General features: G+C 38.0%; 2 protein-coding genes and 1 pseudogene across 4 annotated transcripts; all 3 read right to left on the bottom strand.

The window, feature by feature from the left end:
* Positions 1-1,142: 1,142 nt before the first annotated feature.
* On the bottom strand, positions 1,143-4,503 carry LOC103480339 (putative C-type lectin domain family 20 member A). Of its 2 annotated transcripts, XM_081599701.1 has the most exons (4): positions 3,740-4,503; positions 3,439-3,513; positions 2,500-2,847; positions 1,143-2,346 (listed from the first exon to the last, which is right to left on the bottom strand). In XM_081599701.1, the coding sequence occupies exons 2-4, from the start codon at positions 3,470-3,472 to the stop codon at positions 2,036-2,038; spliced, it is 693 nt and encodes a 230-aa protein (XP_081455827.1). In that variant the 5' UTR covers positions 3,473-3,513; positions 3,740-4,503; the 3' UTR covers positions 1,143-2,035. The 2 variants fall into 2 exon arrangements, with proteins under 2 accessions (XP_081455827.1, XP_008433451.2); XM_008435229.2 differs by lacking the exons at positions 3,439-3,513; positions 3,740-4,503 and adding an exon at positions 3,037-3,169.
* Positions 4,504-5,331: 828 nt separating this feature from the next.
* LOC145548765 (C-type mannose receptor 2-like) lies at positions 5,332-11,240 on the bottom strand (annotated as a pseudogene). The gene is made up of 5 exons (XR_014084756.1): positions 11,044-11,240; positions 10,743-10,817; positions 10,172-10,558; positions 9,605-9,976; positions 5,332-6,403 (listed from the first exon to the last, which is right to left on the bottom strand). The product of XR_014084756.1 is annotated as a C-type mannose receptor 2-like (transcript).
* Positions 11,241-12,783: 1,543 nt separating this feature from the next.
* LOC145548762 (C-type mannose receptor 2-like) lies at positions 12,784-21,153 on the bottom strand. The gene is made up of 6 exons (XM_081599696.1): positions 16,229-21,153; positions 16,014-16,117; positions 15,717-15,791; positions 15,146-15,532; positions 14,606-14,950; positions 12,784-14,450 (listed from the first exon to the last, which is right to left on the bottom strand). The coding sequence occupies exons 3-6, from the start codon at positions 15,748-15,750 to the stop codon at positions 14,104-14,106; spliced, it is 1,113 nt and encodes a 370-aa protein (XP_081455822.1). The 5' UTR covers positions 15,751-15,791; positions 16,014-16,117; positions 16,229-21,153; the 3' UTR covers positions 12,784-14,103.
* Positions 21,154-21,608: the final 455 nt, after the last annotated feature.

Below are 21,608 nucleotides of genomic sequence, written 5' to 3'. Positions count from 1 at the left end.
CAAAAATCACAAAGATGGAAGCAAGACCAGCCAACCCTGCAACTTTTACCTTGTTATTATTGGTTAATGTAAGGCGTTGACTCTTCCTTATGTTTAGTAGGAAACTATCATCAGTGAAACTAACACACATCCCTCAGTGTAGCAGAAGTTACAGCACAGAAGATTTGAATATTCAAACCAGAGAAGGACATAATTATGAAACAGGCTTTCATGAATCTTGCCAAGCAGAAAAACTCACAACATAACAACCTGTCTGTTGAGAAAAAAAGTATGAATGGAAGCTATTTTTAATGCGTCAGTGTAAACAAACCATAGATTGTGCGACTATTGATCAAGCATTGCATGTGGCATCAGAGCGTTAGCTTGTTGATGTTGCATGATGGTGTTTATATTTGGGTTTGAAATGGACACAGAAAATAAACAAATTAAACTCAGAAAAGTCATCCCTGTAAAAATGCAGCAACCCTCTACATGTCTACTGCTGAGTCAGTGTGGTGATTTGAGTTCTCCTTGTTTATTTTAGTGTGGTATGTTGGTGCAGATTCACCTTTAAGGTGAGTGGTGGGCGGCACCAACGTAGCCTTTAAGGCCAGGTGTGTGGGCTGCGCGCTCACATACAATTGTTTTGTCTGTAGAGATGGCGTTGTGTGAGCTTCTGTGATCCTGTCCTTCCTCAAGCATCAAATAATGGTCTCCAGGATTGTGGTTGTGTTGATGGTCCCGTTTTGCTCTCTGGGAGCTTTTGTCTCTTGTTGGGTCCTTTTATGTATGTCGTCACAGTAGAGCTGTCTAGTCCCATGTCGGTTTCAGCTCTCATTAGCAGTTTCTTATTTAGACCAGTTGCTACCAGTGTCTGGCTTAGCTTCTCGCTCACTGTGCTGCCTGATCATTTGGACTGTTGAGCTGTCTTTTTGGTTCGTTCATCATTAAATTCATCATCTTCATTTAAACTTGTGTCCTTGGTGTTCTCTCTCACCTCCACCACAACCCACTTCATGACAGTCATTGTTTTTACTTGTTAAATTTTGTCATTGAATTTAGTCATTTTCACTGTTTTTAGCTTAGAACTAAACTACAATGGTTCATTTACTTGCACTGATTAAATATTTTTGCTGCAATATGTCTAAACATACTCAAACTAGTAACACATTTTTGCCAGTAAGTGAAATTTTTGTCATACTTGCAAAAAGAAGTTTTATGGAGCTAAATTAGTGGCCACTTTTTCAGAAGAAATTAAGTTTGAAACTGGAAACATTTTCAAAACTCCTTTTCAGATTGAGTTTTATTTAGTTTCAGATTTTTTTCTTCTCTTTTAAAGTTTTAAACTTCTGACCGTCCTTTGGCCATGATACCAGGCCCTCAGATGATGGGAGTTTGGAGTCATAACTCGGTGCTCTCCACAGCAGCAGTTGCCTTCAGGGACAGTTTCATGGACCCAGTTTAGTTTCATAAATTTGTGTTTTTCAGACAAAGTGCTAAATGCTCAAAAATCCCAAATCCAATTACAATTACAGTTTCTAATAAATAATTGTTTTTTATATATGTCTTAAATCATCAAAAAAAAACTTTAATGAGAGACAAAAACAAATACATTTCAATAGAGATAAGTGCCTTGCTCAGAGGAACATCAACATGCGGCAAGATGAAGCTGGAATCAAACCCACAACTTCTGATTATAAGAAAAGAGTCACATTCTTAAAATATCTGACAGAACTTGTCATGATTATCAAAAACTTAGAGAATTTAAATATTAGGATATAATTAGATAACATGTAATTAAATAAGCTTAATATCAACAAATAAAACTTTAAGAGAAAAAATATAACACACTGATCTGTTGCATAACAGGCTATGAAAACCAAAAACCACATTAAAATTAAAGAGAAAGGTTCGGCACTGCTGATGTGAAGATTTTCTTTTCTCTCAGTAGGAAAGTAAAGTTGGAAGAAACCAACATTTAATAAGAACAACATGAAGTAAAAACAAGTAGAGAGGATTTTAATCTTTAGAACAGATGAAATTTAACTTCTCAGCATCATTTCTTTTGTCCCACTGATGGTTTCCTCCCTTTCTCCATGGCTCCAGACATGTCACAGTCGTCCATCGGTGGATTTGAAGCCCAGTTCTTATAGCTGACCACCTCATCACTGACCCAGAACCAGAAATCCAGAGTGCAGGTGAAGCGCAGACCCATCCAGACATAATCAGTCGATGCGTTCTTGACTTTCTCCTGGATCCATCTCTGATCATCCATGTTGGTGATGGTGACCAGGTCATGGTGGTGATCTCTGCAGTAGTACAAGGCGTCCTCCCAGTTCATCTTCTCTTTGATCAGGATCACTTTATCTGTCACAGAATGAGGGCACATGAAAAATCCCTCACAACGTTAAAATTGAATATGAAGTCATTTTTAAGAATATATATAAGTTAGACGCATTCATATGAACACAATAAAAAAAATCCTGTTGATGTGTAAACATTTAGGTCACAAAAACTAACCATCATAACAGATGAAGGGTTTTCTTTCATCACAGTTCTCATTCTTCCATCTGCCTCCATCATCAAACACAGTCATGGCACATTGATCACTGTTGGGTTGTTGACTGATAAAATCATTATTCCAGTGTCTGAAAGAGAAACTGTTTCCATCTGACCACCTCCAGGTGTCTCTGAACAAACCAATGTATGGGTAATTATAGTCAGAGTTCATCAATTTCTTCACTTCTCCATCCAGCAGCTGCTTCGTTCCACTGATCAGGTCTGTGTGTTTCTCTCTGCAGTAACTCTGAGCTTCCTGCCAGGTCATCCCCTGTTTAATCAAGTGGTATTTTTGGGTTGTGTTGGTTTCTGTGAAGTGAACAGACATATGTAAATCTCAAGTTCTATTTCATAAGGTGAACATAAAATTAGTTTCACTCGGAGACACATAAAAAAGAACCATTCTCCATATATTTTTTGGGGGAATGGAAGAATTTTTATGATCCAACTCAGTTTTATTAGACTATTGAGTTCATTCTGTGATTTATTCATACTCACGATTAAAGCAGAGGAAGATTTTATCATGATTGCACATAGTATCTACCCATCCGAGATTTTGACGCAGAAACCCACAGTTTTCAGATCCTTGTTTTCCTCTGTCACTTGGTTCTCTTGTGTCCCAGTTTGTCTCGCTTTCTGCTGAGCTTTAATCCAGGTCATTTCCTCTTTAATGTAGTGAAACTCATAGAGCTGACAGTCCATGAAGCAACACTGACCTGAGAAGATAAAAATATTTTGCTGACATTGGTCATAATTTTTTTTCGATATTAAGAAATGTTAATCCAGTTGCTCTTGCTTAAGTTTCTGTGTGATAAAGAAAGAGGTAATCGTCTTTCCAGTGACACCAATGACTAACGTTCCAGAAACCAGAGAGTCTAGTTGTGTTTCAGATCAACTTACCCATCAGGAAGAGCAGAATCAGACTCCACTGCATCTTTGCTGTCAGATGAATTATTTTCCTCCAGCAGTTTGTCTCTGTTGGATGAAGAACATTTAAACAGTGAAAAGCTGCAGCTCTCCCTCCACTGGACAGAGAAACAATGAGAGCAGAGAGAAGAAGATGGACAGAGAGACACTCTGCTCTGTTGTTGTAACTCATAAATAGTATTTAACATGTCGAACATGATAACATGATTTCAGAAAATAATTTTATCATGTATCATAGTTAAAAGCAAAGTTTAGAAACAGAGATGTAACTTACATCTTGTTGATTTTATCTCCTTCTTGTTTCGTTCAAACTTTCCTCAGTAGATTCACGTCTTTCCTTGGTGACAACTACAACTCCACTAACACAGCTCTACTGTAGATCTGAAATGTTGGATATGTCATAATTTGAATATTTCATCCACATATGGGAGGTGGGAGCATTTCTAAACCACAAACAGGAAGGAAAAATGATCCTGGAAAATCCAAACCTACATGCAGATTCTGACTGAACAAATGGAGCATTGACTTACTAGCGTGCTTAATTAATTTTAGTTATTTTTGTTTTCAAAGTTTGTTTTTGCTGTTTAAAAACTGTTTATGAAACAAATAAATAACAGCATGAAAAACTTTCAATATATCTTGAGTACTTAGTGAGATTGTCATCTTCACAGTCAAACTTGACTGGAAACTCAAAAATATATGAATAGATCATGTTTGAAGTCTAAGGGAGATAGTTCAGTAAACTCAGTTCAGCTGCTGCTGTTCTCTTTCACACTGTTTTGTGTCAAATGAATGAATCCAGTTGAAAAACCTTGTTCCCCTTCTTGCCTGTGGTGGCGCTGCAACATGAACCACTGAAGGAAACAACACAAAAACCTACGAAGAAATCATGAGCACAACTCACTTCTAACAAAAACTTGCACCAGATTTTAGTTGTAAGATCTTTCTTTTGTCTTTGGTAAAAGACTACAAGTCATTTCTCCTGATACTTCTAGACCTACGTGTGTGAATGCAACCTCTAAATATGATACTGACTACAATATCTCTCTCACTGATACTGAAGTCTTGTTGGTGTGTCACTACAGGACACCACAAAATGTGCACAGCCCGACGTCGGCCCACCGCTTTTCAGATTGTGAGCTTCCTATAAACAGTCGGACCGTCACAGGAAGTTCGACTCCCGTTCTCGGTTGCTTTGCCACTTGTTTCCTCTCTTCTCTCTGCTTCCTTCCTGTTGGATTACGTTCACATAAAGGAAGCTAGCACCAAAAATGTATTTAAAATAAAATAAAAGTGAAGTTTCCACAGTCAGTGATGGGTTGCCTTGTCATCTCCTGGTTCTGACGTCAACACTCAATGCTGTCGTCTACCAGGAAATCCTAGATCACTTCCTGCTTCCTTTTGCTGTCCAGCTGTATGGAAATGCTGATGTTGCTGCTTGAGGATGCAGGTATTAGAACCTGAACACAGAGCCAAAGGTAGGAAAAGCTGGTTCAGTGACCGTGGTGTTCCTGTTCCTGATTGGCCAGTAAACTCTCCATAACCTTTGACCCCACAGATAATCCATAGGATGAGAGGCAGCAGAACCAGTAAAGCAGATGGCCTGAAGGCAGTTACCATAGCAACCTGAGTTTCCACAGGCTGGTCTCCTCCATGCTACAGAGCATTAATGCAGTAACTCATGTAAGAGAAGATCAACCAGGATTAGAGCTGAGAAATGAAGTTTGATGTTTGTGATTAAAACATGTTTTGAACTGGTCTAGTGTGATATTATAATTCTCTGAATTTTAGGATTTCTTTACCTGTAGACCATAATCAATAAAAATACCTAAAATAAAGCTTGAAATATTTTACATTTACGTTTGATATTTTTATTTTTTATGTGAAATTAACCACCAACAAGATATGAAAGAAAAACACAAATCAGTATCAGAAATTACAGTCAGAATAAGAAGGTGAGATATATGACTTAAAATTGACACTTGGTGAACAACAGAATTACTAACTTATTACTGTTTTAGAAATTGCACACAGAGTTTGACTTTATATTCATGAATGGGCAGCAGAAGCTTAGAGGAGGATCATCATTGTGGGTTAATATCAAAAATGTTCCTTCAGAATCGATGATTTAAACTCAGAAAGCTCTGGATCGTCTATTTGTGTCTGACATTTAAATAAAACCAAACTACAGAACAACCACTAGATGGTGCTAAAACTCCTACATGTGACAGAGCAGAACACCTGATTCAGTTTAACATACTAGCATGACTTATACTTATTTACAGCAGTGATGGTGACCTGCTGTCTTGAACTGACTTCCTCAATTTATCTGAACCTAATTTCTTAAAGGGACATTCATAGTTATTGTGATAGCAACTATGGATGTGATAAAATTGCTGAACAAATGTGTTTACAAAGTACAAAATGGCAAAAACCTTAAAAGCAGTAACTACGACTTTTTACCCTGATATGAATATGGTTCCCACATTACAGTTATATTTAAAAAGTTTACATAGCCAAACAACCAAATAGAATAAATCACTTCACCAAAAAAGTCTGGTGACAAACTCATGTCACCAGAGAGCAGAGTGAACTTTAACCCTTAGAACAGATGAAGTTCAGTTCCTCTGTGTCGTTTCTCTGGAACCATCTATATTCTCCTCCAGCCTGCATGGCTCCAGAAATGTTACAGTCATTCATCCATCCTGCTGAGGTCGAGTTCTGATAGCTGATCATCTCCTTACAGACCCAGAACCAGACGTTAAGCAGTGGAAGCGAAGACCCAACCAGACAAAAGGAGTCGATGCCTCCTTGACTTTCTCCTGGATCCATCTCTGGTCATCCATGTTGGTGATGGTGACCAGGTCATTATGATGATATCTGCAGTAGGTCAAGGCGGACGACCAGTTCATAGCTTCCTTGATCAGGATCACATTATCTAAACAAAAAAGCCATAAACACTAAATCAGTTCAACAACAGCTTCATTTGCTAATTTTACAAAATAAATGAGTCAGTATTTAAATGGAACTTGACTGTATTTAGTAAAACCAATCAAAAATATTTTGCAGCTCTGACTTTACTGACTTTTAGTGTTATAATCACAGAATGTTGCTGCACGTAACTCATTTTAGTTGCCATAGTTTTAGTTTGACTGAACAAAGATGTCAACAACAATCAGACAGTAATTTGAGTAGATTCAAATTACAACACCTTTACTTTTGTGGAAGACATATTTATTACTAATAAAACACAGCATTATAGGAAACAAAGTAAATGCCAAAGTATTATAGCACAGTTCCTTCCAACTACAAAGAGAGAAAAAGTGCATCCCTTGTTGTAGCTCAACAATGAAGCACCAGATGGTGTTTCGAGGATATTTATTTGAAAACCCCAACACACTACTTGCATATTTTTGTTTACATGTGGAAATTTTGCAAACAATGCTGAAGAGTAAAAAGTCTATTCTTTAAATTGCCCTCCATAGCCTCACTGCTGCGGTAGAACAAATCAGTTAACAAAATAAAAGCTGTAGATGAAGCTATTATTAACTAAGTGCAGTGTGTCACAGCAAATGGAAAAATAACGCAGAAAAACCATTGAACCAATTTTTTTATCATGTTTTCTCGTTGCCTATTTTACACATATTGTCCACCTGATGTGGCAGTAGAGCAAATTAAGCACCGCAACGCATCGGCTCATGAGTCGAACAGTTGGATCTAATGCCTTAGTGCTTCATCTCGCCATCTGTTACAGTCAGTGTTCAGCTATGTTTCTTTTTTCTTTCATTTTCTGTGTAGCTGCAGCTTCCTGCCTACTGACTCCACTGGGAAGTGAATGCAACCTCCTCCTCCCCCTCTGTCACCTCCTGATGCACCACTTCCTAACACAGTGGTTTCCAAACTTTTTCTCCTGGGCCCCCCCCCAATGGTTTCCAACCCGCCCCCCCCCCAACCTCTCCCCTCCCTCCTATGGATTACAAATGGCTGTGGGAGGGGGTAGGAGGGGGGAGAGAGGATTCTTAGAGACTCCCTGTCCCTGCCCTGGGGTGGGGTAGACTTTTTTTGGGAGCAAAATGAATGTATGTAGCTGGACATAGACAACATCAGTAGTCTACAGGCTACTTGTTAAGCTTAAGGTGCTGTATTGATATTAGCTAGCTAGTCATCCTTTAGCTAACTTTACCTGCATCCAACAGCTTCACTCAACTCAGTCGGTTAGTTTGGCGGAAAAACTGTGAAAAGTTCTTTGCGTTTTGCTGGTTTGCAAAACGCATTCTAACACATCTGCGTAGCTCTGCACAGCAGCAGCAGGTCTCCTTCACTGCCGCACAGGTGTAAACCCAACACGAGTGTCATAGAGCTCATGGTGCGTTTAAAGGCGGAAGTGTGGAAGCCCCTACTGTATCAAATTGACATAGAAATAACAGAGATTTGGCCATAAGGTAAAAACCCAGCGCAAACAGCGTTCATGTTTTGGTTTTTTTTTTTCATCCAGACGGCTTTCCCCCCCGCTCTGCAATGGCACAGTTTGGAAACCTCTGTCCTAACAGAAGATGTAACTAATACCAGGTTCATTAGGAGAATTTGAGGAACGAGTATTAAGATCTAGAAGATGGCAGTAGTGCAACAATAATGGATACAATCTATAGAAAAAGAAAATGCAGCTGATTCTTTGTTGAGGCAGCTTGTAGACTTTGTTGATTGCTTTGTCTCTTTGTGGGGGTTTTGTTTGTAGACTTCCAGTTTGCGACTGGAGATTTATACCCTGATTGTTTAGTTTAATATCAGGTTTTTGATCCAGTTTTGTTTTGTTTAGATCTTCAGTTTACAACTCTGTTTTGTGGATTTTGTTTCATCTAGAAATTTTGGTTACAAGAGCCTAACTATTAATGATTCATTTTCACCATTTATTTTGTGAAACTGAATAATAAATCCTAATCTGTTCACATCTGGGTTTCTTTAATGTTACTTCTCTTTCCCCCTGGCTGAGCTGGGTCATCATAAAACTATCACTATCAGGCATATGTTTAAGATGTAGCGTATTATATTAACAACCAAGATAATAATTTTAACAGCTAAGAGCAATGGTAGTGATTAGAGGTGGATGGATTGATCCTAATATCAATACCAACGCTGGTATTGATATTGAACGATACTCGAGTAAAAACATCAAGCCGATTCATAACGTCTACTCTCTATAAAAGTAGCACTGTGCTGTGTCACACAGCACAGGTCAGAGCACCTTCCCCTCTTCTTTTTGATAACAGAAATTACAGCCTTAAAATAATGTCTACCAATACAGCATCCATCCCACCTCATCAGAGTGAGACAACATGGGTCGTGGTCGGCGTCCCAGTTATCTACTTATGATGTGGAAGGTGACTTTCAGTCATATAACAATCAAACCAACAACAAATATTCACAAGCTATATTTTTCTGACATGGGTTTGAGGATTTGTTTTGCATCGTCTGTGTTGGATCATTTGAAGTAAAACTGTAAGTGTAAAACATTTTTAAAGTGTGACTCAAAGAATACAATTGGGTTGTACTTAATTTGAAGAGGTGTAGCTGCTGTTGTTGTGTTTGTGAAAGTGAAGAAAATCTACAGTCACAAAACTCCTCTAGGATTTTTATCTACAACTTCTACTTCTCAGTTACGAGCCACAAATTATGTTTTACCAAGATACTTTCACTAAAACAGTCTTACCACTAAAGTTATTTCACAGAGTAAGCTTCTGAGCAGGTGTGATGTCTTCGTAATGTTTTATGATACTCAGCTTCGTAAAGGAACATTTTGGGTTGTTGAATTCACTCAGCTCTGCTATGTTACAACAAGAAATCTGTTTTTGTGACTTTATCACGTCAAAAATGTATGTTGAAGTTAATAAATTGTGCTACCTTTGAAATTCTAACTCATTTATATTAATTAACTTAGACATAGCTCCATTTATTTAATTCAATAATTCACTGAGTTCATTTTGTGAGAATACTCAGCCTGCGTAAAATGTTTGTTTCACATTTCAAAATATCTTATGCATTAAAAGTCTTATTTTTGTAATAGATTTTGTATATGACAGAAATAATACTTAAATATTAAAATCAGATTTAAACTGATCAAAAAACTGATCATAAAACTCACCATCATAACAGATGAAGGGTTTCTGCACATCACAGTTCTCATTCTTCCATCTGCCTCCATCATCAAACACAGTCACGGCACATTGATCACTGTTGGGTTGTTGACTGATAAAATCATTATTCCAGTGTCTGAAAGAGAAACTGTTTCCATCTGACCACCTCCAGGTGTCTCTGAACAAACCAATATAGTATAGTTCATAATTGGAGTTCATCAATTTCTTAACTTCTCCGTCCAGTAGCTGCTTAACTTCTCCATCCAGTAGCTGCTTCGTTCCACTAATCAGGTCTGTGTGTTTCTCTCTGCAGTAACTCTGAGCTTTCTGCCTGGTCATTCCCTGTTTAATCAAGTGGTATTTATGGGTTGTGTTGGTTTCTGTGAAGTGAACAGACATATGTAAAACTCAAGTTCTTTTTCATAAAGTGAACATAAAATTAGTTTTACTGGGAGACACATAAAAAAGAACCATGCTCCATATATTTTTTGGGGGGATGGAAGGATTTTTATGATTCAACACATAGTTTTATCAAACTATCTATTGAGTTCATTCTGTGTTTTATCCATACTCACGATTAAAGCAGAGGAAGATTTTATTTTGATTGCAGGTAGAATCTACCCATCTGAGATTTTGACGCAGAAACACACAGTTTTCAGATCCTTGTTTTCCTCTGTCAGTCGGTTCTCCTGTGTCCCAGTTTGTCTCACTTTCATTGAACTCCAGTCCAGGTAGAGACCAGAACCATGTTCTGGTAAATTCTACTTTACTGAACAGACCAATCCAAGCTTCCTTCATTTCTCCCGCTGAGATGTTGATGAGTCTCTTCATGTCCTTCATGTTAGTCACTGTGACCAGGTCAGTGTGTTTCTCTCTGCAGTACTGCTGAGCTTCAGTCCAGTTTTTATTCTCATTAATGTAGTGAAACTCATAGAGCTGACAGTCCATGAAACAACACTGATCTGAGAAGATAAAATATTTTGCTGACATTTGTCATTACATTTTTTTCGATATTAAGAAATGTTAATCCAGTTGTTCTTGCTTAAGTTTCTCTGTGATAAAGAAAGAGATAATCGTCTTTCCAGTGACACCAATGACTAACATTCCAGAAACCAGAGAGTCTAGTTGTGTTTCAGATCAACTTACCCATCAGGAAGAGCAGAATCAGACTCCACTGCATCTTTGCTGTCAGATGAATTATTTTCCTCCAGCAGTTTGTCTCTGTTGGATGAAGAACATTTAAACAGTGAAAAGCTGCAGCTCTCCCTCCACTGGACAGAGAAACAATGAGAGCAGAGAGAAGAAGACAGACAGAGAGACACTCTGCTCTGTTGTTGTAACTCATAAATAGTATTTAACATGTTAAACATAATAGCATGATTTCAGAAAATTATTTCATCATTTATAATAGTTAAAAGCAAACTTTAGAAACAGAGATGTAACTTACATCTTGTTGATTTTATCTCCTTCTTGTTTCGTTCAAACTTTCCTCAGTAGATTCACGTCTTTCCTTGGTGACAACTACAACTCCACTAACACAGCTCTACTGTAGATCTGAAATGGTGGATATGTCATAATTTGAATATTTCATCCACATATGGGAGGTGTTAACATTTCTAAACCACAAACAGGAAGGAAAAATGATCCTGGAAAATCCAAACCTACATGTAGATTCTGACTGAACAAATGGAGCATTGACTTAACAATGTGCATAATTTATTTTAGTTATTTTTGTTTTCAAGGTTTGTTTTTGCTGTTTAAAAACTGTTTATGAAACAAACTAATAACAGCATAAGAAAAGTAGCAATATGGTTTAGCTGCCTCACATTCTTCTCTTGATCATTAAGCGTTACTGTCATCTACACACATCATGGCTGGAAACTCAAAATAATTAATTACCATAGCAACGGAGCACAGAGAGGGCCGTAGAGGTCTCGCAATGCGTTGTTGGAAAAATAAATATTTCCTGGGAATATTTTTATATCGCTTACATAAATTTATTTCTCAGAATTCCTGAGTGTGAATTAAAATCCTGAGTATGAAGGTTGAATATTTGCTAGAAAAAACAATTCTCCACTGTCTTTATTTTTTTATTTGTGAGTGAGAACGAGATAATTGAAGTTGATTGTCGTCAGTCCAAGGAATTATCGACACTCTTCTCTGACAAGGTTCACACAATGACTTTGTAGATAAATTATCCAGCCTGATCATCAGCCATTGTAATGTGGTGGTGGGCCAGTAGATGCTCTGTCCATCTGAACAGAATGTGTTCCTGGTTTTTGCTAAGCTTAGCATTGATGCTTATTTTTAGCATCAAAATGAAAGATTTAAACTGACTGGGACACTTTGGCATGCCCTTGTTAAATTTCTTCAGGAATTTTCTAGTTCAGTTCAACATACTAGCATGATCAATACTTATTTACAACAGTGATGGTGACCTGCTGTCCTGAACTGACCTCCTCAATTTGTCTGAGCCTAATTTCTTAAAGGGATATACATAGTTATTGTGATAATAATTTTATTTTTTAAGGTGGCAGGGATGTTGAAATGGTTACTTAAGTGGAATTTTAGTTTCACTTTGTTGAAAATGTCACCGGCAGTGTCAAAAAGGATCAGTTCACTTCACAGCGTGATCGTTTATTCAATAACTTTATAATCAAAACTGTTGAAGCTTCTGATAACATATCAAGCATTTGATGTTTAATCAGCATTACCTGATCAAAATAAAGCAACAATAAAGAGGCTGTTTGTTGATGCAACTGATCCTTAAAAAAAAAAAATCATTAAAAGCCGCAAAAAACATCTGCAATTTGGTGTGAGGTTTTTCTACATGATCTAAAAAAATATGTGAAAATTTAAAAACATCAATTTTTTTACTCTAATCTGATTTAGAAAAATCCGATCTTCTGACTAAATTGATGAAATTTGTGTGACGTTATCAGTTCAGTTAATATTTCTCATTCAAAAATGGTTTTAGGAGGAAAAAATAGTTTTCTAACAGAGTGAATTAATTAAATGATAAATACTTGGATTTCTGTAAACTGAGTAACAAACACTGACAAGGTTAAGTACATTTAAATTGGATATTACGTCTTTATTGTGCAAAATTCAGAGCATGAACTTCCATTTCTTCAATCGCTTCGTCTGCTCAGCAGCAGGGATTTTTCTCAACAGTAATCAGTCATCATGGCTGCATCCCAGCTAATATGTAACTTAGTTCAGGAACTTGATCTGATTGAGCAAAACCAATGTGATTTTTGGATTCAAGCACATTAAAAATGACCCTAAAACAGTGGAAGATCCCCAGACAGTTTTGGCTGTTGACCCGTGTTGTGAAACAGGTTTTTCATAAACGATGCAAAGCAGGAAAACTTACATCATAACAACTAGCTTGTTGAGAAAAAAAAGCTATGAATAGAAGCTATCTTTAATGCGTCAATGTAAACATGGATTGTGTGAGTTTTGATCAAGCATTGCCTATGGCGTCAGCGTTAGCTTGTTGATGTTTGAGTTTGAAATGGATACAGAAAATAAATAATTCAAGATCAGAAAATTCATCTCTGTAAAAATGCAGCAACACTCTCCACGTGAACTTCTGTGTCCTGGTTTTTGTTTATTTTATGTAAAATCCGACGATTCAAACAAACCATTGACTCATGACTACAGTTCTCCATTTACTTGCACTAATTCAATATTTTTCCTGCCATCGGTCTAAACATACTCAAAACAAGTAACACATTTTTTCCAGCAAGTGAAATTTTTGTCATTTTTGTAAAAAAGTTCTATGGAGCAAAATTGTGGCCAGTTTGTTAAAAAAAAAAAAAAACATGCTTTAAAACTGAAAAAATATATATATTTTCAGATTAGATTTTTTTCTTCTTTTTTCCAGTTTCAAGCTTCTAACCAGCTTTTGGCCTTGAGTCCTGCCCTAAGATGATGGGAATGCAAAGTCATGACTTAACATGCTGTTGCATTCAAAGACAGTTTTATTCACCCAAATTTAAGTCCACAAAGTGTAATTCAGCACAAAAGCCCCAAATCCAATAACAGTTTTGACTCCGTTTTTTAATTGCTTAAGTTTTTTTTTTATGTGTTTTAGATCATCAAAAACTTTAATAAGAGATTTAAAAAAGTACATTTCAATCGAGTTAAGCTCAGAGGAACATCAACATGTGGTAAGATAAAGTTGGAATTAAACATACAACTTTTGCTAATAAGATGACTCCTGGTAAATAGTAAAAAGTTACATTCCTAAAATATCTAACAGTACTTGTGATGATTATGAAAAACTTGGAGAATTGAAATATTAGGATATAATTAGATAACAAACATGACACAGTGGTATATTACATAACACGCTATAAAAACCAAAATCCACATTAAGCTTTCTGTGAAAAGTTCAGCTTTGTTGATGTAAAGATTTTATTTTCTATCAGTAGGAAAGTAAATCTGGAAGAAACCAACATTTAATAAGAACAACATGAAGTAAAAACAAGCAGAGTAGATGTTACTCTTTAGAACACATGAAATTAAACTTCTCAGTATCCTTTTTCTTCATCCACTTATGTTCTCCTCCCGTCTCCATGGCTCCAGACATCTCACAGTCGTCCATCGGTTCACCTGAGGCCCAGTTCTTATAGCTGACCACCTCACCAGTGATCCAGAACCAGAAATCCAGAGTGTAGGCGTAGCTCAGACCCATCCAGACATAACCAGTTGAAGCGTTCTTGACTTTCTCCTGGATCCATCTCTGATCATCCATGTTGGTGATGGTGACCAGGTCATGGTGGTGATCTCTGCAGTAGGTCAAGGCGTCCTCCCAGGTTTTATTTTCGTTGATCAGGATAAACTTATCTGTCACCAAATCCAGGCACAAAAAAAAAATTCTTCACAACGTTAAAATTAAATATGATGCAATTTTTAAAAATACATAAAAGATAAGCACATTTATATGAACACATAAACAAAAATCATATTTCTGTGTGAATATTTAGGTCACAAAAACTCACCATCATAACAGATGAAGGGTTTTCTTTCAGTACAGTTCACATTCTTCCATCTGCCTCCATCATCAAACACAGTCATGGCACATTGATCACTGTTGGGTTGTTGACTGATAAAATCATCATTCCAGTGTCTGAAAGAGAAACTGTTTCCATCTGACCACCTCCAGGTGTCTCTGAACAGACCAATGTATGGTTGATAATTAGAGTTCATCATCTTCTTCACTTCTTCATCCTGTAGCTGCTTCGTTCCACTGATCAGGTCTGTGTGTTTCTCTCTGCAGTAACTCTGAGCTTCCTGCCAGGTCATCCCCTGTGTAATCAAGTGGTATTTTTGGGTTGTGTTGGTTTCTGTGAAGTGAACAGACATATGTAAATCTCAAGTTCTATTTCATAAGGTGAACATAAAATTAGTTTTACTGGGAGACACATAAAAAAGAACCATGCTCCATATATTTTTTGGGGGTATGGAAGGATTTTTATGATTCAACTCATAGTTTTATCAAACTATCTATTGAGTTCATTCTGTGTTTTATTCATACTCACGATTAAAGCAGAGGAAGATTTTATTATGATTGCAGCCAGTATCTACCCATCCAAGATTTTGATGCAGATATGCACAGTTTTCAGATCCTTGTTTTCCTCTGTCACTTGGTTCTCCTGCTGCCCAGTTTGTCTCACTTTCATTGAACTCCAGTCCAGGTAGAGACCAGAACCATGTTCTGTTAAATTCTACTTTACTGAACAGACCAATCCAAGCTTCCTTCATTTCTCCAGCTGAGATGTTGATGAGTCTCTTCATGTCCTTCATGTTAGTCACTGTGACCAGGTCAGTGTGTTTCTCTCTGCAGTACTGCTGAGCTTCAGTCCAGGTCTTATTCTCATCAATGTAGTGAAACTCATAGAGCTGACAGTCCATGAAACAACACTGATCTGAGAAGATAAAATATTTTGCTGACATTTGTCATTACATTTTTTTCGATATTAAGAAATGTTAATCCAGTTGTTCTTGCTTAAGTTTCTGTGTGATAAAGAAAGAGGTAATCGTCTTTCCAGTGACACCAATGACTAACGTTCCAGAAACCAGAGAGTCTAGTTGTGTTTCAGATCAACTTACCCATCAGGAAGAGCAGAATCAGACTCCACTGCATCTTTGCTGTCAGATGAATTATTTTCCTCCAGCAGTTTGTCTCTGTTGGATGAAGAACATTTAAACAGTGAAAAGCTGCAGCTCTCCCTCCACTGGACAGAGAAACAATGAGAGCAGAGAGAAGAAGACAGAGAAACACTCTGCTCAGTGGTTGTAACTCATAAATAGTATTTAACATGTCGAACATGATAACATGATTTCAGAAAATAATTTTATCATGTATCATAGTTAAAAGCAAAGTTTAGAAACAGAGATGTAACTTACATCTTGTTGACTTTTTCTCCTTGTTTTGTTCAAACTTTCCTCAGTAGATTCACGTCTTTCCTTGGTGACAACTACAACTCCACTAACACAGCTCTACTGTAGATCTGAAATGTTGGATATGACATAATTTGAATATTTAAACCACAGATGGGAGGTGGGAGCATTTCTAACCCACAAACAGGAAGGAAAAATGATCCTGGAAAATCCAAACCTACATGCAGATGAAAAACCTTGTTCCCCTTCTTGCCTGTGGTGGCGCTGCAACATGAACCACTGAAGGAAACAACACAAAAACCTACGAAGAAATCATGAGCACAACTCACTTCTAACAAAAACTTGCACCAGATTTTAGTTGTAAGATCTTTCTTTTGTCTTTGGTAAAAGACTACAAGTCATTTCTCCTGATACTTCTAGACCTACGTGTGTGAATGCAACCTCTAAATATGATACTGACTACAATATCTCTCTCACTGATACTGAAGTCTTGTTGGTCTGTCACTACAGGACACCACAAAATGTGCACAGCCCGACGCCCACCGCTTTTCAGATTGTGAGCTTCCTATAAACAGTCGGACCGTCACAGGAAGTTCGACTCCTGTTCTCGGTTGCTTTGCCACTTGTTTCCTCTCTTCTCTCTGCTTCCTTCCTGTTGGATTACGTTCACATAAAGGAAGCTAGCACCAAAAATGTATTTAAAATAAAATAAAAGTGAAGTTTCCACAGTCAGTGATGGGTTGCCTTGTCATCTCCTGGTTCTGACGTCAACACTCAATGCTGTCGTCTACCAGGAAATCCTAGATCACTTCCTGCTTCCTTTTGCTGTCCAGCTGTATGGAAATGCTGATGTTGCTGCTTGAGGATGCAGGTATTAGAACCTGAACACAGAGCCAAAGGTAGGAAAAGCTGGTTCAGTGACCGTGGTGTTCCTGTTCCTGATTGGCCAGTAAACTCTCCATAACCTTTGACCCCACAGATAATCCATAGGATGAGAGGCAGCAGAACCAGTAAAGCAGATGGCCTGAAGGCAGTTACCATAGCAACCTGGGTTTCCACAGGCTGGTCTCCTCCATGCTACAGAGCATCCATCCATCCATTTTCTTCCGCTTATCCGGGGTCGGGTCGCGGGGGCAGCAGCTTCAGAAGGGAGGCCCAGACTTCCCTCTCCTCAGCCACTTCTTCCAGCTCCTCCGGAGGAATCCCAAGGCGTTCCCAGGCCAGCCGAGAGACGTAATCCCTCCAGCTTGTCCTGGGTCTTCCCCGAGCCCTCCTCCCGGTGGGACGTGCCCGGAACACCTCACCAGGGAGGCGTCCAGGAGGCATCCTTACCAGATGCCCGAGCCACCTCAACTGGCTCCTCTCGACGTGGAGGAGCAGCGGCTCTACTCTCTTTTAGTTTTAACAGGTAGAGGAGGATTTTAACAGTGTGGAAATGTGACGACACGAAACAAAATAAAGACACTAAAGCCTCTTCACCATTGTCAAGTGTCACAAGCTTGGAGCGTCTCCATTAGCAGTTTGTTCCTCACTGTTATGGGCAGAACATGGGCAAGAAAGTGGGCGGAGCCATGAGTTCACTTCCTCCAATGATGGTTTCCAGTTCGACACTCAGCAACAGAGAACCCTGAGGCCGTAGTTTTGATGGACTCACATAAACCCAGAGGTTTTAGACACTAGTATTGCATTTTCCGGTTTGTTTTTAAATGAATATTTTACGTGTTTAATTTTCTAACAGAAACAAATGTCTATGATTGAATGATAGTACAGTGATCCCTCGTTTTTCGTGGGGGTTGCTTTCTGAAAAGAACCAGTGATAGGCAAAATCCGTGAAGTACTTACCTTTATTTTGTACAGTTCTTACACAGCATAAATAAATACTCTGCAATGAAACCAAAGAACAAAACCTGTTTTTAGGTCAGCGAACCTTAATGCGATGCGGAGACATGGCATTAAAGCCGTCTCTCCTCCAAGCTGTTTTGCAAGATCCACAGCCGTGTTGACGGCAGGCGAGCCTCTGGCCAGTTTTTTCCAGCAGGCATTCAAAGTATCAGTGTTCATCTCCTGAATGGCCAAGCTGTGTACGTATATTTAAATACCGTAACGTCATTGGCACATAGGTAGAGAAGAAGCGTGGAGACTGTTTAGCTAATCAGGATGCAAAACACAATGTAGTATGAAAGAAAACTGCACAAAAAAATCTGCGAAGCAGTGAGACAGTGAAAGGTGAACCGCGTTATAACGAGGGTTCACTGTATTCATAAACTCTCTGTCAAGGTATGAAAAAAATCCAGCAAACAAAAATCACAAAGATGGAAGAAAGACCAGCCAACCCTGTCACTTTTACTTTTATATTATTGGTTACAATGTAAGGCGTTGACTCTTCTTTATGTTGAGTAGGAAACTATCATCAGTGAAACTAACACACATCCCTCAGTGAAGCAGAAGTTACAGCACAGAAGATTTGAATATTCAAACCAGAGAAGGACATAATTATGAAACAGGCTTTTCATGAATCATGCCAAGCAGGAAAACTCACAACATAACAACCTGTCTGTTGAGGGAAAAAACAACTATGAATGGAAGCTATTTTTAATGCATCAGTGTAAACCAACCATGGAGTTTTAATCAAGCATTGCATGTGACGTCAGCGTTAGCTTGTTGATGTTGCAAGGTGGTGTTTATGGTTGGGTTTGAAATGGACACAGAAAATAAATAATTCAAGCTCAGAAAATTGATCACTGTAAAAACGCAAGCAGCCCACTACATTTGATCTACTGAGTCAGAGTTTTTATTTATTTCATATCATTGATTTCAGTCTTTTCCACAGTTTTTAGCTTATAACTAAACTACAATGGTTCATTTGCTTTCGCCAATTCAATATTTTTGCTGCAATCGGTCTAAACACACTCAAACTAGTAACATATTTTTCCCAGTAAGTGAAATTTTTATATAATGAGTTTGAAACTGAAAATAAAAGGTTGGAACTGGGAAAAATAAGAATTTAAAACTGAAAAAAGTAGATGTTGGTCGCCTACTTTCTTCTAAACACACATAATTCCACGTCACAGCTACATGTTCAGGTTGTCAACATCAAGCCAGAATAACTGAACTACTTCCCTCGCTATTTTTCTTAATTAAATCTTGTTCCTGACCTTGCTAACTAGTTGTCACAGTGTTTACAATTAGGAGCACATCACCCCTTTTTTTTTACATATTGACCCCTTCACACGTGATGTCATCCTCTCCAGAACTCCGCCCACTCCACAACTCAGGCGTTTCTTTAAAGCTAGTGTAAAAACAGACTGTAACCTAATATCGCTTCTATTTAGAAACACTGTCCATGACATAGAGGTATAAATCATGTGGTGTGAAGTCAGGCAGAGCCGGCAATCTGATCAACACATCCAGAGGGAGGAAGCAGGTTTCTAAGCCAGCTATCTCCAACTTTTGTAAATCCCGCTGTCCATGAGCCCCAGCCAGGTGTGCTACGTTCACCCAGACAAGAGCGACTCGAACAAGAAGAAGCCATGAATAAACTGGCAAAATCAAATTTTTCAAAGAGTGACTCAAAGAATACAATTTGTGTCTTGTTCTTAAGATTTGAAGAGGAGTAGCTGAAATTTTGTGTTTGTGAAAGACTGAAGAAAATATACAGTCAAAAAACTCCTGTAGTCTTTTTATGTACTAACATGAAGGACATGTGGCCAGGTCAGTGTGATTCTTTCTGCAGTACTGCAGTCCAGGACTTATTCTCATTAAAGTAGTGATCCTGACAGAGCTGACAGTCCATGAAACGACACTGAGCTGTGAGCATGAAACATGCTGCTCAAGGTACTAATCAGTGATAACATCTCCACCAATATTTGCAGCATTATTAGGAGGTAAACAGTTTCTGGTGTTTTTAAAATAAAATCAGACAAATTTATTCCTAATCCATCTTAATCTGTGATGTCACGGAAGAGAGTGAATGTCATGTTTCAGATCAATTTACCCGTCAGGAAGTTGGATTATTTTCCTTCTGCGATCTGTCTCTGTTGGATGAAACACGTCATATCAAGGGTTAAATACACTTTCTCCCTCCCTAAATACATTTTCTGGCATAATATTCAGTCATATTCAAACTTAAAACCTCACAAATAGCTGAAACCCACTTATGTTTTCCTTTTTGGAGAATTGAATCGACTGCTTTTCTGTGATCCTCGACTGAAAACCATACACAGTGAAGAGTAGATTTTTGTTACTGACATGAAATATGGACTACATTTGAATAGTCAAACCAGTATAAGGGGGTTTTATGAAAATTGTTTACGAAACTTGCAGAGGAAGTTAAAATGTCTGTATTTCCCTAGTTTGCATATTACTGGCAACGACAGGCCGAAAATGGTCTAATGTTTCCGTAAAGATCCTCCCAAAGGAAGGCAGACATGCAAATGGTGTTCTGACATAAAATGTAATCCTGTGGATTAAAACTGCAGTAACTTTACAAAGATATGCTTTGTCCATATTTATTAAAACTATCACATGTCGTGACAGGATGGTATGAAAGAAATCATATGTGAAAAAGATCAAGTTCCTCCACCTCCTGCCAGTGCTGCTTTTGTGGTCTGCAAAAATGCACTGAACCAGGTCAAAAACAACCAATCACACACGCCCCATAAAACGTTCAGTGTATTCAAACCATCATAAGTGTGTGACTATCATAAGGAGGAGGGTCTTAGTGCTGCCAATCAACCTCATATGGTGGAAAAACAACTTGCCATTACAGGAAATCTGTTTATCCGCTATCATCAGTGGCTATGCTAACTAGCCTTAGCATAGTTGGCAGGCTATGTAGTGGTGAACCAGAGTTAGTTTAGCAAAGAGAAAGAGGGAGAGCATGAGTGTGATTGACAGCGCTAAGATCCTCCCCCTTGCTCTGATTGGTTGCTTCTGTCACTTTGACTCTCTGCTTTCTTCAGTTCATTTACAGCTTTGCTAAATAAGCTTCTGTTTATTGATTTTTAAGAGCGTTTAGGATTGTATGTTGTAGAGTTGAAGAGTCTTTTGATGTTTTGTGAGACAAATAGTGTTCAAACATGAAACATATGTACTGAAAGCAAAAGGACGCAGGGCAAGTTAATTTCCTTGATGTCAGTAAAGAAGTAGTTTCCTCTTCTTATATTAAGCCAGTGTTTCTCAATTATTTTCCATCATGCCCCCCTGAGGGATCATGATTTTTTTCACGCCCTCCCCAGAGCCCTTCCCTCCTCAGAATTGAAATACTATTGCGAATTTGATCATATTAAATAATTTATCTGTACCAACTACTGGCTCTAACATTGTATGACCTTATTATCAAAACCGCTGTTTTATTGTTCTAAGTCTCAACATAATTTCCGAAATCAGTTTATTAAGCCAATCAGTAAAATTGAATCAAGACTACTCAGTTTGAAGGAGAAAAAGTGTAAATGATTCACTGGGATTTTTAGACTTAATACAGTAACACTTTTTAGAACTGTAAGCATTTGTTACTTCAGCTTCTTCAGTTTAGTTTTTCACAAGATAAATAGTTTTTTTAACATTTATTGTGGAAACAATTGCAGCAATCTTGCTTATATT

The sequence above is a fragment of the Poecilia reticulata genome, chromosome 18 (genome assembly GCF_904066995.2).
Source record: "Poecilia reticulata chromosome 18, P_reticulata-male-v2, whole genome shotgun sequence".
In the NCBI taxonomy this organism is placed as follows: domain Eukaryota; kingdom Metazoa; phylum Chordata; class Actinopteri; order Cyprinodontiformes; family Poeciliidae; genus Poecilia; species Poecilia reticulata.
The sequence above is the reverse complement of the archived record's forward strand: the minus strand, read 5'-3'. Positions and strand labels throughout refer to the sequence as shown.